The sequence below is a fragment of the Triticum aestivum genome, chromosome 1B (genome assembly GCF_018294505.1).
Source record: "Triticum aestivum cultivar Chinese Spring chromosome 1B, IWGSC CS RefSeq v2.1, whole genome shotgun sequence".
NCBI classification, from domain to species: Eukaryota; Viridiplantae; Streptophyta; class Magnoliopsida; order Poales; family Poaceae; genus Triticum; species Triticum aestivum.
In genome coordinates this window covers 121,487,293-121,501,756 of record NC_057795.1, presented here as the reverse complement: position 1 = coordinate 121,501,756, position 14,464 = coordinate 121,487,293, and the positions used below count along the sequence as shown (strand labels likewise).

The following is a 14,464-nucleotide window of genomic DNA, read 5'->3' as shown; positions in this document are numbered from 1 at the left end:
CTCCTCTACATCATCCTCAGCCTCGGTAGGAGCCATACCGATAAGAGCAATCATCTGCTCGCGCCACCCATCAGAATCGGTGCTCATACAAAGAGGCCTCCCGTCGATAGCAAGACCGGTGATCAACGAGACATCCTCGAGCGTCACGGTCATCTCCCCGGTCCGAAGATGGAAACTGTGGGTCTCCGGCCTCCACCGATCAACAAGAGCGGACACCAGTGGAGCGTTCAGATTCGGCGTGGACCGGCTGACCAACAGAATCCACGGGAGTAGTCCTGCCTGCTTGATGTACGGTGTGTACCGCTCATCGTAAGGCATGGCAGGACCAGAGACCCCGTGATACCGAATCTTCAGAGGTTCAAGCTTCTGCAAAAAACAAGTAATGACAAATCTTAGGGCAGTAAATTTCAACTAAAGGCAAATTTGCAAAATATTTAGATTACTCATTATTACCTTATCCTTCTCGCGCATCATGTAGGCCCGGTGTTGCACGTCGTAGACATCGTCCAGAAGCCAAACCATCCTTACAATTTCAAACAATAAACATATAAGAGTTCATCTTCATCTCAAATATCGGTATACACTAAACATATAACATGTGTTCAACTACAAGAATCTCAACATCTCCTTCTCACACAATGAATATGTCATATGTGTTCAAATAAACTAAACATCTAATATTTCAAATAAACTCAACATCTAATATTTGAAATAAACTCAACATCTAATATATATCTAAAAAACTTCTCATATATGTCTACAAAAATCAACATCTCGTAGTTATCTATAAAAATAGGCATCTCATATATATCTAAAAAAACTAAACAATCTAGGGTTTCACTAACAAGAATCATATATTGTGAACTAATAAATAACACTACGGTACTACCAATATGAATACACATCCTAAATCGAGCAAACCAATCAAATCAAGGGTTCCATCAAATCTTGGAGAAATCTCTAAAATGGCAACAAATTTACGGAGCAAAAGAAAGAGAACGGAAGAGTTTACCTAGTAGGATGGATTAGGGATCGAATCCACAGATCAAATCTTCAGATCTGAGAGGGGTGTGGGGGGATTAGATGGGGGCGCCGCCGCTGCTCTCTATCCAGAGAGCGGAGAGATGAAGAACTGCCTGGTCGGACTGGGGCGACCGCGCTTAAGTCACTGTGCAGCGCCTAAGGGCTAGGCGCTGCACGTCAAAGTGTGGCGCCTAGCCCTTAGGCGCTGCACAGGTGCGTGCAGGGCCGCAACTGGACCAGGACTGCCACGGTGGCAGGAGGTGCGACGCCTAAAGAAAGGACGCTGCATAGTAGGGTGCAGCGCCCAGCTGTCGGACGCCACACCAAAGGATCAGCAGAGTGAAATTTTTTTATGACCAAGTCAGTTTGTGATTTGATTTCTGCCTCATGTCAAATATGTCACTTCTGCCAGAATCCGTGATGATCAGATTCGGCACATCCACCTCGGCGGTCGGCAGGCGCCAAGACGCCCCGTCGGCCGCGCCCGCAAAAATATCGCCGCCCCGTCGACAGTCGACGGTCGACAGCGCGGCTGCCACAGCCCACAAGCCACCCGCGCCCGCGCCCACACATTCCCGCGGTCTCCGTCTCCCGTGCCCCGCACTCCCGTACGCTTCGCGAACCTTCCTCCTCCGCTACAAGGGGAAGGGAGGAGACCTCACCCACCCTAACCCAACCACAGCCACGGTCGACCAACCCCAAGAAAATCCCCTCGATTTCCCCTCCCGACGCCGCGCCGGGCAAAATCGCCGGTCATTTTCCCGGGGCCTCCGCGCCTCCACGCCGCCCGCTCCATCGGTAACTCCGCCGATTTATCCCCCGCCCTCCCCTCCCCCCACCACCTCCCTTCTCCTTGAGAGTTTCTCCTAGCTCTCTCTATCCGCTCCTCGCGAGCGATGGTGGGCGACCTGTCCCTCCTCGCCTCCGCCTCCGCCTCCCCCGTCCTCCTCGCGCCCTCCAAGGTACGCTCCCTCGCACGCGCCCACCCTCTACGGACCGCCTGCGTTGGCTTCCGCTCGCGTCCGATTTGCCGCCGTGCGTGACGGGATGATGAATTGACGATGGTGCTGTGGCTGTGCAGGAGCTCCATGGCATCCTGCCGTTCCAGGGGAAGAGGTCCCAGCAGGACGCGGGGAGAAGCGCCGCCGTGCAGCTCTCCCCGCAGCAGCACCTCCTCGAGGGCGCCTATCAGGCGCAGCAGCCCCTGCAGATGATGGTCCCCGGGATCGGCCAGGCTGCCGCCGCCGCCTACCAGACCTTCGACAGCACCGCGCTCATCGACGTGCAAGGTTCGCAGTTCAGACAAACCAGTTATGGCCTGGCTGGCCCTGTCTCCTGAATATGATGCTGCATGCTGCTATATTTGCCTCGTTTGATCATTGGATGCTGCAACAGTTGGCTTCAGAGCCTATGTGCTCATGAGCTTAACGTTTGCCTCATTAAAGGGTCAAATCGTGACACTAGCACTTGCAATTAGGCACTGCACTCTCTTGCGAAGCTTTTCTCATGTAAACAGCAAGTATTCCGATTTACTGAATGCAACAATAATTAAAGGTCGCTGAGTGTTAACTTAAAGATGCGAGAAGCATGATGCATGAGCGGTAGCTTGTGGTCTAAAAAAGTGACAAAAAAACCCTCTACACCTCGACTACTTTGTTCTGTGCTGCACGCAGAAGGTTGTCGATTGAATTTGCACTACGTTCAGCAAGAAGCATGCTGCACGGGCCTTAGCTTGCGGTCTAGAAAAGTGATACAAAAACATTCCTTTTACACGTCAACTGACGTGTCTGTGTAGCAAGCGAACCATTGTCTATTGTACTCGTACTGCCTTCTTCAAGTACGTTGGCTGCTTGTGGCACTATGACACACATAGTTCTGGCCAAGTTTAATTATGTACGTACTTTGGCTAAGTGGTTTATCCTCTTGTTCATTTCATAGTTTACCCACTGTAAAAGTCAAGTTTTACATATGTTTCAATCTCTGATGATGGCCCATGTTTATTTATTTTGAACAGATTCCCGCCCTGACTCGGTTCGACTTAGCCTTGGGATCGCTGAGCAATGTGCAAGGCAAGAGAAGATCCTAAAGTTTCTAATGTCAGGGTCTGATGTCAAAGAACTTGACGCCTCTTTGCTTACTGAACTTACGGGACATCAGATGCTGTCAGGTAATATGGGTAGTCAACCATATACCCCTGATGACAAGTTATCTGTCTATGAGTTTGGATTGGAGGAGCCTCTGCAGTATCTAGCAGAAAATCAACTTATCATACCTGATGACAAGTTATCTATCTATGAGTTTGGATTGGAGGAGCCCCTACAGTATCTATCAGATAATCAACTCATCATCCCTGATCCACTTTTGGAATTTGCTCAGTCCCAAGGTGCCCTTGCCATAGATGAAAATGGCCGGGTCATCTTCACTGGCAGTGGAGAGGAGATGAGAGACTTACTTTCGGTTTTCTTAGAGTTCAATGTACCTAAACGGGAATCAAGTGGTTGCAAGGCTGCATATTTAGTTCCATACTTTGACAGGTAATAATGGGAAGCATCATGCTCCATGTGAACCCTTTTCTTCATCTTATTCACTCATTCAGTAAGGTTTATGTTATGCATAGTCCCCACTCTCAGATAAGGTAATGGACTCATTATCATTTTATTTTGTCCTTACCGACACGTATTCATTTACTGAGCAAAAGTTATAGAGCACATAATGGTGCTAAGGTATTGCAAATACATAATATGGAGTTGGTATAACTTGGTCTAACAAATGTATTCTGTGCGAACTTGCTGCAGCTGTCCCATTAGTTACGTCCGGATTTAGCAAATCTATGTATTTAGATAAATCATTCATAGTCAGCTGCACATGCTGACACTTGGGTAACTGGACATTTGGAATCGTTCCTGGTCAGTAGGATGCATAATACCATATCTGTTATCTTCTTGAATTAGGAAACTGTCTCTATTCTGTACTTATCACAGAAGTTTACTATAGCCATACAGAAGTAGGAACTGCTGAATGCACGAAAGTTAAATCCATCTCTCAAGTATTATATTATCCGTGGATCTAGAGGCTGCACTCCTTTCTGCCTGACAATGATTTGTTAGTAATAATCCATCGATTCTGATTTCTGTAACCCATCAAAAAAATTATGGTTAATAATTTATACCTGAACCAATAACATTTCTGTCAGGATGCATTCCATTTTTTATTTCTGTCAGTTACATGATATACATTTTTTTTTGTTGCACAAGCAGGAAAAGGGGCCGAAATAGTAGTCAATCCAATTCAAAATCAGCAAGCACCGCAATCGAAGCTCCAAAAAGGTAATGCATCTTTCTTTAGTTATGTATTACTATTACTTCATATTGTTGTTCTCACGGTGTTATGGTAATTTCCATGCCTAGCTCTGATACTGCTATGTTTGTTCTTTGACCTGCCAGTTACCATAGCACATACCTCCTTGATGTTTACTACTTCTGTAATCACTTGCACCATAGGTTAGGCATAGAGTGTGACAGTTTTGGTGTTCCTTCCAAATTCCGATTGTGACGTGTTACAAAAAAATTTATTAATAAATTGGTACCAAGCATTGTTTATAGTTGCACCTAAATGCGGAGGCCTTGACCCATATGCACCCCACTAAGTGCAAAAGAAAGAACTAGCATTCTGTATTAAGAAGCTTGTACGAAAATCAGCCAATACTATTAGAAAAAGCCATTGTTGTTTGAATATTCACTGTAAAATATACACCTTGATCTACTGGTGATGTTTTGTGTCATCTACCAAATAGCATGGTCGCTAACCAGTAGTACCACAACGGTTAGTTTTGTAACCCAGCTGTCCAATTTACTTAACATTTTGGGATAACAATTTGCATGAAACAATTCCTTGGAACTTGGGAGGTGAACTTAAACGTCAACTCTGACAGATTTAGACCTAATTGCCTGAATATGCACATGGAAATCATTTGATGTTGAACTTTTATGTACTGTGATATGGCAAATTGCGAATTGCGCCTGTTATTTATACTATATCCAAGATCATGTGCACATGTTAATATGATTCTGTTATGATACTCAGCAAGGCAAACGTGAAAGCAAAATCTCCATCGAAGAAGAAACAGAAAGGAAAAACCATCAATGAACGCGACATGTATCAGAACAATTATTTCCATGCCAGCGAAGCTTTTTTTTCAATCCTTCTGGCCAAGGACAGACACAGCTCGACAATTCTCTCACTGAAGAAAGCAGGCCCCGAGATCACTGAACTGTTGACTCAGTGCTCTATTGGCATTGCTGGAACTGGCCTGGCTGTTCTTCTGTCGGTCGTGTGCAAGGTTGCTATCGGCGGGAGGACTCCTTTTGCCGCCACCCGACTGCTGCACACAGGCGTTGGGTTTGGGCTCTTCTGGCTATCCCATGCGGTAAATGGACTGCGGGACACAATCACCAGCGTATTTAGAGGCCCGGTTGACACAAAGTTGGAGGATGAGGTTGCTGTGAAGATACAAAGAAGCATGAATGACATTCTCTTACGGGCCGTAACTCTCCTGGCAATCACTGCTTTGAGGTTTGCATGACCTCCTATGCTGCTGTAACTTATTAGACGCACCTCGGTGTATGGTTCGACTTTTGGTTCAGGAATACAGTTCCTGTAGGACTAAGTGCCAAATACCTTCATGATTCATGATGGCCTCATAGAAAATGTGCGACGTTGTAAATTGTACAGAATTTTGCTGGCAGCTCGGTGTATATGGAAGATAGATTTTACCTGTTCTGAATGTTATTTATGCTATACTTTATATTTCTCAACCAGATAGCTGTTTCACTCATTTCCAAGCATACTTTTTCTTGATGACATCCATTTCATGGTCTATTGGCATAGCAATCTTGGGATAATTACTTAGAAAGTTTCAACCGCCAAAAGTGTTGTGCAATACTGCAAATTAATGACGTTACCATTTTAACATGTCATTGCCGAACACTAATTTTCAGCTCATGCTGACCACATCGACATGTCTATTTTTTGTTACTGACATATGTAGTGCATTGAAGATTGTTTATTTACTTTCTAAAGGTTGCGATATGCCTCAATTTAATTGTTGCAACTGTGGTGAAGCGTACACGCATATTCTTTGTTCACTCACAGGTGCAAGCATGGAACATTTTTCCATTAAAATAGTAGTTTCTGATTTTATACCAATTTCCTTCATACGTAGTTCATCTAAGGTTAATCTTTAAATTCACATAGCAATGCGCGGGGAAATCTCTAGCAGTTATGTAAATCTATGTCATTTTTCACGTGCCATCATGCCAAGGATTAGAAACGAAAGTATAAAAGAGAAAGATTAGAAACGGACTATTAGCCTTATATAATTGCTTTCAGGCAATCGATACAGTTTCTTATCTTCCATGTCATCTTGTGACCGAAATGACAATGTTACAATCCAGCAATCATGCTTTCAGGCAATCGATACAGTTTCTTATCTTCCATGTCCTTTCCTCTGACTGTCTTCTGACCGAAATAACAATGTCACAATCCTCCTCTCAATTTATTGTTTCTGTCGTAGTTACGTCGATAGTCTTTGCTCGCTCACAACGCATATGAAACATTTTTTACATTAAAAGACACTAGCTTTTGATTTCGTATCCTTTCCTTCATAGTACATAATTCATCTAAAATCAATCTTTCAAACTCCTGTAGCAACGTGCAGGGAAAATCACTAGTATTTTAGACTTTTCCTTATATAAACCTGTGTCCTTTTACACGCGCCAATCATGCAAATGATTAGAAACGAAATCACAAGCTGGCCAGATTTGCTTCCAGGCAACCCATACAGTTTCTTATCCTCCATGTCCCTTTCCTCTGACCGTCTGGAAACCGAATTGACAATGTCACAATCCTCCCCTTAATTTCCTTCTCCGTCGCACTCACGCTAGCTCAATAAACTGAAATCAATCAACCAAAAGAAAAAAGAAGATAACTTCAGGAAAGCGTGCGGTCCAAACCATACAACGACATCAATCAAACCCTCTATTTATTCTCACCGTATTCCCGCTTCTCTACAAGCAACTGTACCGACTGCAACACAGTTTCTTCAGTAAGCATGAGAACTATGACCCATCGTCTCCCCCCAGCTGTGGCTGCGGTGGCCGTGGTCTTGGTGGCGCTGACGTGCCTCCACCGGCCAGCTGCCGCGAGCGGCCATGCCGCGGACCGCATAGCCCGGCTGCCTGGGCAGCCGGCGGTGGACTTCGACATGTACTCCGGCTACATCACCGTGGACGAGGGCGCCGGACGGTCGCTGTTCTATCTGCTGCAAGAGGCGCCGGAGGACGCCCAGCCGGCGCCGCTCGTGCTGTGGCTCAACGGCGGCCCCGGCTGCTCCTCCGTCGCCTACGGCGCGTCGGAGGAGCTCGGCGCGTTCCGCGTCAAGCCCCGCGGCGCCGGCCTCGTCCTCAACGAGTACCGCTGGAACAAAGGTAGGTGCCCAGTCGCTTGCGGCTTGCTTGATCGACGTCACTGTTTCATCTGTTGCGCTTCTAATGGTGGAGAATATCTAAATTGCTTTGCAGTGGCCAACGTGCTGTTCTTGGACTCGCCGGCCGGCGTCGGGTTCTCCTACACCAACACCTCTTCCGACATCTACACCTCCGGCGACAACAGAACGGCGCACGACTCGTACGCCTTCCTGGCGAAATGGTTCGAGAGGTTCCCGCACTACAAGTACCGCGACTTCTACATCGCCGGCGAGAGCTACGCCGGGCACTACGTCCCGGAGCTGTCCCAGCTGGTCCACCGGAGCAAAAACCCCGTCATCAACCTCAAGGGCTTCATGGTCGGGAACGGCCTCATCGACGACTACCACGACTACGTGGGCACCTTCGAGTTCTGGTGGAACCACGGGATCGTCTCCGACGACACCTACCGCCGCCTCAAGGAGGCCTGCCTCCACGACTCCTTCATCCACCCCTCGCCGGCGTGCGACGCCGCCACGGACGTCGCCACGGCGGAGCAGGGCAACATCGACATGTACAGCCTCTACACGCCCGTCTGCAACATCACGTCGTCCTCGTCGTTGGCGGCGAGCCGGCCCCGGCCCAGGGGGCGCTACGTGAGCATCCTGACCCAGACTCCGTGCGTGCGTCGTTATCCCCCATGCTGCTTTTTGAAGTGACAAAACGCCGTGCATATATATGCTGCAGCCATGGCTGACCGGGTCCTACGACCCGTGCACGGAACGGTACTCGACGGCGTACTACAACCGGCGGGACGTGCAGATGGCTCTCCACGCCAACGTCACCGGCGCCATGAACTACACGTGGGCGACCTGCAGCGACACCATTAATACCCACTGGCATGATGCTCCGAGGTCCATGCTTCCCATTTACAGGGAGCTTATTGCAGCGGGCCTCAGGATTTGGGTGTTCAGGTCAGACCATTCCTAGTTTAGCTTAACAATGCATTCCAGCATTTCTTAACTAAATTATATTATAATAATACACGTTTGCTTCAGTAATCTCTCATGATGAGCTGTTTCGCTAGGGTAACCTTTAACCTTTTCTTTTGACGAATTTTGCGGATATTTCATCAGGAATCTATCAGTTGACATCCCATGCCATTCGCGTATGCATCGGGTTATACGTAATGCATCTGAATCAATATGATTAGATTTGTCTTGAATTTTAGGACATTTTGCTCTTCCATTTTAGGACACCTACCTACTCTGCATATTAGCTTTGAACAAGTCTATGGGAAATAATACAAACTTCACAATAATATAGTATATATATGTTCTATGATGATTCTAATTGTATTGATTTGTTGTTGTGGATGTTTGTATTTTTTTCCATATAAATTTGGTATTGCTAATAACACATATTGTGACCAAGCGGTCAGCTTGGTAAGCTACCTACAAAAATTTGAAAATAACACATATTGTGGTAAACCTCCTTTTCAGAAGAAAAAAACATCTACCTCCCTTTTTTGGAAAAAAATAAACAGTACTAAATGACAACAGGTACACCGATGTACATCACTGATGAGTCATCAGACATCATCAGCCAGTTAACAAGAGAAACAGCAGAGAATGCACTGCTTTGACTGAGTGAACTCACTCAGATGTCACCCATCCGAATTAACAACTAGAGATGAATTATCCACATTTATTCATAACATTCCCCTATTGACCCGTCAGCTCAAAATTAATTAGGATCCAACTGGACCCTGGGCATCTCTTTTCCTCACATAATTCGCGTCCTCAGCTCTCAAGTTTGCAACTTGTTGGGTTGCTGTCATGCAAAGAAGATGCCCATGGGACATGTGTTTTCCTTTAGAAAGACAAGGGAGCTGACGTTGTTGTTGATCTATGAGCCGCTGCGTGTCGCACAATTCAGTTACCTTCCGTAAGCATTTTGACATTAATGTTGTTGTGTTTATTTCGCAGCGGTGACACGGACGCGGTAGTCCCCTTGACAGCAACAAGATACTCCATCGGCGGTCTGGGTCTTCCAACTACTACCAGTTGGTACCCTTGGTATGACGACCAGGAGGTCAGCATCATCCCACTCAACTCTTTTGCAAAGCAGTAACATCAATAGAATCATTGAGATGCTCTGGTTGGCGTGCAAATAGACCACATAACAGGGCACATGAAAATATTATCTACCTTCTCCTATCATTTTCTTAGCTTGATAAAAATTCGATTCACATGGCCGAATGGAGATTACACTCCTGCATGCAACTTGCCAGCAAACATTTAGATATCACATTAGTGCGTGTTATTAACTACTACTACATGTCACACACATAATTAACTAGTGTTTGTGTGATGGATTTGTTGACCAGGTCGGCGGTTGGAGCCAGGTGTACAAGGGCCTTACACTGGTGTCCGTCAGAGGTGCCGGCCATGAGGTTCCCCTGCATCGCCCGCGGCAAGCGCTCGTACTGTTTCGGTACTTCCTGCAGGGCGAGCCCATGCCAGGCCAGACCAAGAATGCGACGGTGGCTTAGCAACAAAGGGATGGAAGTCAAATAGTAATTTCGATGTGAGAAAACAAGAGTGATCATCAATAAAGCAATAGATGCTTCTTAACTACTTTTCCTGGATAGCTAGTATATATGCACATAAATGCGGCGATTTATCGAGAATATGGACGCAAAGCACCAACACAAAGCACAAAAGAACACAGAGGAAACACTTTAGGACAGACTTGATACGAACGACTCATATTCCGATAAGATTGATGTCTCTGCAATGAAAGTTTAAGTAGCAACATCAAAACAGAGTGGCAGGAGTTTCCCTCACCAGCAACTTAAGATAGCAGTGTAATCTTAAGAAGTTGCACGCTAGATCTATCATATGAGATCATGTAAGGAAGAAAACTGGACGTAGCCGCACTGCTGGTAATGTTGACAACAGACAACTTGGCATCAGCAGCCGCCTTGGCAAAGCAATTAAAAGTGTCTGCATTCCGAATAACCGTGGCGATATAGGCCACAGGACCTCCGGTTGTGGTGGTCCCAGATACTTCGTCACCAATTTCTCCGTTGGTTGCCGCATTGACACTTTCACGCCGTCCATCATCACCTCTAAGTAGCATACAAAGCACTCGTACCAGGTGGGGCACGCAGGACGGGTTGTATATAATGTCTGCACCAAGACTGCAGGAGACAGAGGGTAAATGATACGCAGAAGCATGAACAGCAGGAGAATGTGCTGTTATCCACTTCGGAAGTAGACTACTCATTCTCTAAAAGACGCAATAACGTTCTTAGAGTAGTGCTTAAATTTGAAATTCGTTTCAGAAACCAACAGCTTAACAAAATAACAAAATAATAATAGTCAAAGGATACAACACAAAAAAAATATACAATACTCACAGTATGTCTCTCTGGTAGTCTCTTAAATCGCTTTCACACGCTTCTTCCCAGGAAAGATATTTGCACTCTACCTACATGCGAGGGTTATAGTAAGATTAAAGTTTAGGCAAAAAAGCATTCATCCAAAGCTGTGGTCTTGTGGGTAAGTACCACCAAGCGGGATAATGGTGCCACTCCTCTTGATGAACAGAAGACATTATGCATATAATCATGCATACATTATCTAACAAATGTATCTGAGGTAGCGCTATCTATATGCTACACCAACCGGAATGCTAAAATCATATTATATTTACAAACAGAAATGTACTGAAACCAATCTGATATTAACTTAAGAAATCGAACAAACCTTATTCTTGCTTTCTTTTACTAGTTGAGAATCCTCAATGTATAAGTTATTCATTTCCATGTTTGCCTTCATGTTTGTTAGTGTAGATGCATCACCATCAGTAAGAATAACCTGCATAATCACACACATTTTGTATTACATGTGTTCCTTTTCCTATCAGTGTTTCACCTTGGAAGAAGTTTATGAACTTTGTTGCATGGATAGTTCATGGCATATATCACTCATAGCTTAGGTTATCAAATTGTTGTGAAATTTAAATTTGAAGGATTAATTATAATAGTATATTTACCTCACCCTTTTCATCGGGAAAGACAAGAAATTTTTATGACGACCATGTTTCACAACTGTTTACTTGAACAGAGACTTGTCATTATAAGCTCATACCTTGGAAGCACCAACATGGTTTAGACATACACCAACCAAACCAACACCAGAACCTAGCTGCTTATCATGGAAACATAAGAAAAACAATCACATTTTAAATTTGTCAATAACACATTCTCGAGTTTTTACCTTTGACGGCCAAACGTCTAAGTATGTCACTATTTCAGGCAGATAAAAATACGCCAAATTTAACAACGAAAAGCCCCCACTGCAGCCTATCTAATTGCTCAAGAAAAAGCTGAATATAAACATGGAAGCAATAAAAGGCTTGACTTGCCGGAGATGCAACCGACTAACACATGTTCAGATTTGTTTGGGGGTGCAAAAGGCAGTACAATGCATGCACAACCACAAGTCCACAAGCACACACTTAGTACAACAATATTTGTATTGAATGCCAGGAAACATACTTAAAAATATGCAAATCGAGCCTTGATAGTAGTTCTCTACAAAGGGCAAGAGCTCACAGCCTCAACTTGCTAATCCTCTGCATAATATGCATATCAGTGAATATATCTAAAATACTATTTGATGGCAGAAAATAGAATGCAAGGCCAGTATGCAAGAGCATAGCATGTTCATAAATACGCTTGAGTTTAAATTATTTACATAAATCTTATTAAAGTCACAGCTACAACAATTTTACCTCAAAGCAGCATTTTTTGGCGAAAAGTTCTGGGAATGAAAGAATAAACTCAGATAAGAATAAACTTGATGGCCAAAGACAGCACCTGAAAGAATAAAAATGCCCACTGACCTGAATGAATCATATAATATGGAAGCAGCTTAACAGAATATATGAATACATGTATTTCAAGATTTAGAGCCATCGTACCCTGTATCCCCTTCGAGCATGTTAGTAGAACATAATAATCGAGCAACCAAACTTACTGGATTCGAGGATACATTGTCATCTACATAAAAAAATAATTTGTTATAATTAATTACCTGTGCAACTTTGTAAGAGAAATGTTCAAATTAATAACTCACATGCAGGAGAAAGAAAAGATATCTCCTTGTAGATCTTGGCCAGGCTAAGCTCTGAGTTATTCTGCGCACAAACCGCAAAATGGGGACTACTTTAGTATATCATGTCAATACTCGATTATTGAGATGCACTACAAAATGAGGTCCACATACTTCCCTTGACGACATACAACGGCCAAATTCCTCATAGAGTTCATCAATCACAATATCTGATGATAATTCCGCCTCTGCTATAACCTTTTTAAGAATAGTTTTCACATATGTACAATCTGGGCCCCCTACCTGTGAGTACACAACGCTTTAGACCAGCAACAGGAAGAAAAACTGACCAATTATGAGAAAACTATTACAGCGCATCACTGTAGTGTAGCCTCAACTGAATTAAATTTTAGTTCTACGTTTTTCATATAAAATTTTAATGTATGTCATGGTTATTTTAGTGCATAAGTTTTCTGGTATGAAATAGTGAAAGGTATTTTACATTAGTGCCAACACAATTCTCCAAAATAAAATTTTGAACATGTGGCGTGACAGAACCTCCACCAGCCTTTCTGCATAAACCAAATATGAAAATATAAATAAATATCACCGTACTTTTTAAAACAAAAACTCAAAAAGGAAAATGAAGTAATATGTCTCGTTTGAACTTATTTGTACATTTAAATCCAGATGAATCGGCCGACACATTTTCGTATCTTTGTGTGAAATTTAACAGGTGCTGATCATGGATATCCTTGTTAGCTATTTCAATCTAACCCGTGTTCTAGAGAGCTATTTCGGTAGAACCCCGAAACCATAAAACTACATCTTAGTGTTGCAGACGAAAAATCATAAAAACAAAACAAGAGATTAAAAAGAAATCGACAAAAGAACATGCCAGAAAGGCTTTCTGACATGCATTCTCCTGAGCATTAACCCACACTCTTGCATGCGTTTGCCGTGTAATCTTACCTCTACTACTACTAGTGGCGCATGGGCCAAAACGGCCGAATTAGGAGCAGGAAGCCCCTGAACCAGCAGCGGCAACCGGCAATCGAGGCTCTGATTACTAACGCATAGGTGGCGCTGGAGGTTTGATAGTGCTAGTAGGATGTGCTACCTACAAGGGATTAGTGTGGGATGTACCTGGCGAGGGTGAGGACGCAGGCGGGGGGCTCCAGGGCGAGGAAGGCGAGCTTGAGGTGGAGCAGCAGCTGCTCGCCGGAGTCCCCTGAAGCCGCCGCGGCAGCCATGGACGCCGCGCAGCTGGGACGGATTTGCGGCGCTTTTCGGAGGCGGCGTGGGTGTGATGCAAGGGAGCCGCCAACCGTGGGGATGGGAAAAAGCCTGTGTTCACAGCAGCAGTAGCCCGTAGCCGGCGGCAGTTGACCTTTTTGCCCTTTTCTAGGAAAGGTTTTAGCTAGGAGTTTTCTTAGGGAAGGTTTTAGGCAGGGGTATTTTTTTTTTTGAGCGGCAGGGCCGAACTTTCTTCATCGAAAACCACAGTTTGTGGGATACAAGTTCATAAAAATAAACCTGGCCAAATGGGCCGGTTTTAGCGTGTCGGCCTGATAGCCCTCGTGTCTGGCCCATTTGTGGGCCCGGCCCTACACTTTATAATTAGGTTGTGCTTTTTTTATACACGATAAGCTGAATATAGGTCCAAAGCAGTCCCACTGAATTCTACGCGGACCACCAGGCTAAACGGGCCGCCTGTGCCGACCCATGTAAGAAGGGGACCGTGCCTGGGCCAGTAAGGGTAGCACGCATGCCAACCCGACACGACCCGTGTACTTAGCGTGCCTGGGTGGGCCGGGTCGGATCAACCCATTTATAATGCAGACTATAAAGGAACAA

The 14,464-nt window shown here is 44.7% G+C and overlaps 2 protein-coding genes across 3 annotated transcripts; one reads left to right on the top strand and one right to left on the bottom strand.

Moving 5' to 3' along the window:
• The first annotated feature begins 1,592 nt into the window (after positions 1 to 1,592).
• Positions 1,593 to 10,130, top strand: LOC123111218 (serine carboxypeptidase 2-like). Of its 2 annotated transcripts, XM_044531968.1 has the most exons (7): positions 1,593 to 1,985; positions 2,105 to 2,312; positions 7,164 to 7,508; positions 7,602 to 8,140; positions 8,232 to 8,458; positions 9,473 to 9,578; positions 9,874 to 10,130. In XM_044531968.1, the coding sequence occupies exons 1-7, from the start codon at positions 1,920 to 1,922 to the stop codon at positions 10,036 to 10,038; spliced, it is 1,656 nt and encodes a 551-aa protein (XP_044387903.1). In that variant the 5' UTR covers positions 1,593 to 1,919; the 3' UTR covers positions 10,039 to 10,130. The 2 variants fall into 2 exon arrangements, with proteins under 2 accessions (XP_044387903.1, XP_044387901.1); XM_044531966.1 differs by lacking the exons at positions 7,164 to 7,508; positions 7,602 to 8,140; positions 8,232 to 8,458; positions 9,473 to 9,578; positions 9,874 to 10,130 and adding exons at positions 3,038 to 3,557; positions 4,281 to 4,349; positions 5,107 to 5,837 and having other exon boundaries at positions 1,705 to 1,985.
• A 105-nt stretch (positions 10,131 to 10,235) lies between these two features.
• LOC123111231 (putative uncharacterized protein DDB_G0277003) lies at positions 10,236 to 13,973 on the bottom strand. Its single transcript, XM_044531980.1, has 10 exons — positions 13,754 to 13,973; positions 13,110 to 13,179; positions 12,782 to 12,910; positions 12,632 to 12,692; positions 12,477 to 12,555; positions 12,288 to 12,372; positions 11,642 to 11,698; positions 11,258 to 11,368; positions 10,909 to 10,979; positions 10,236 to 10,689 (listed from the first exon to the last, which is right to left on the bottom strand). The coding sequence occupies exons 1-10, from the start codon at positions 13,858 to 13,860 to the stop codon at positions 10,341 to 10,343; spliced, it is 1,119 nt and encodes a 372-aa protein (XP_044387915.1). The 5' UTR covers positions 13,861 to 13,973; the 3' UTR covers positions 10,236 to 10,340.
• Between the last annotated feature and the right edge of the window lie 491 nt (positions 13,974 to 14,464).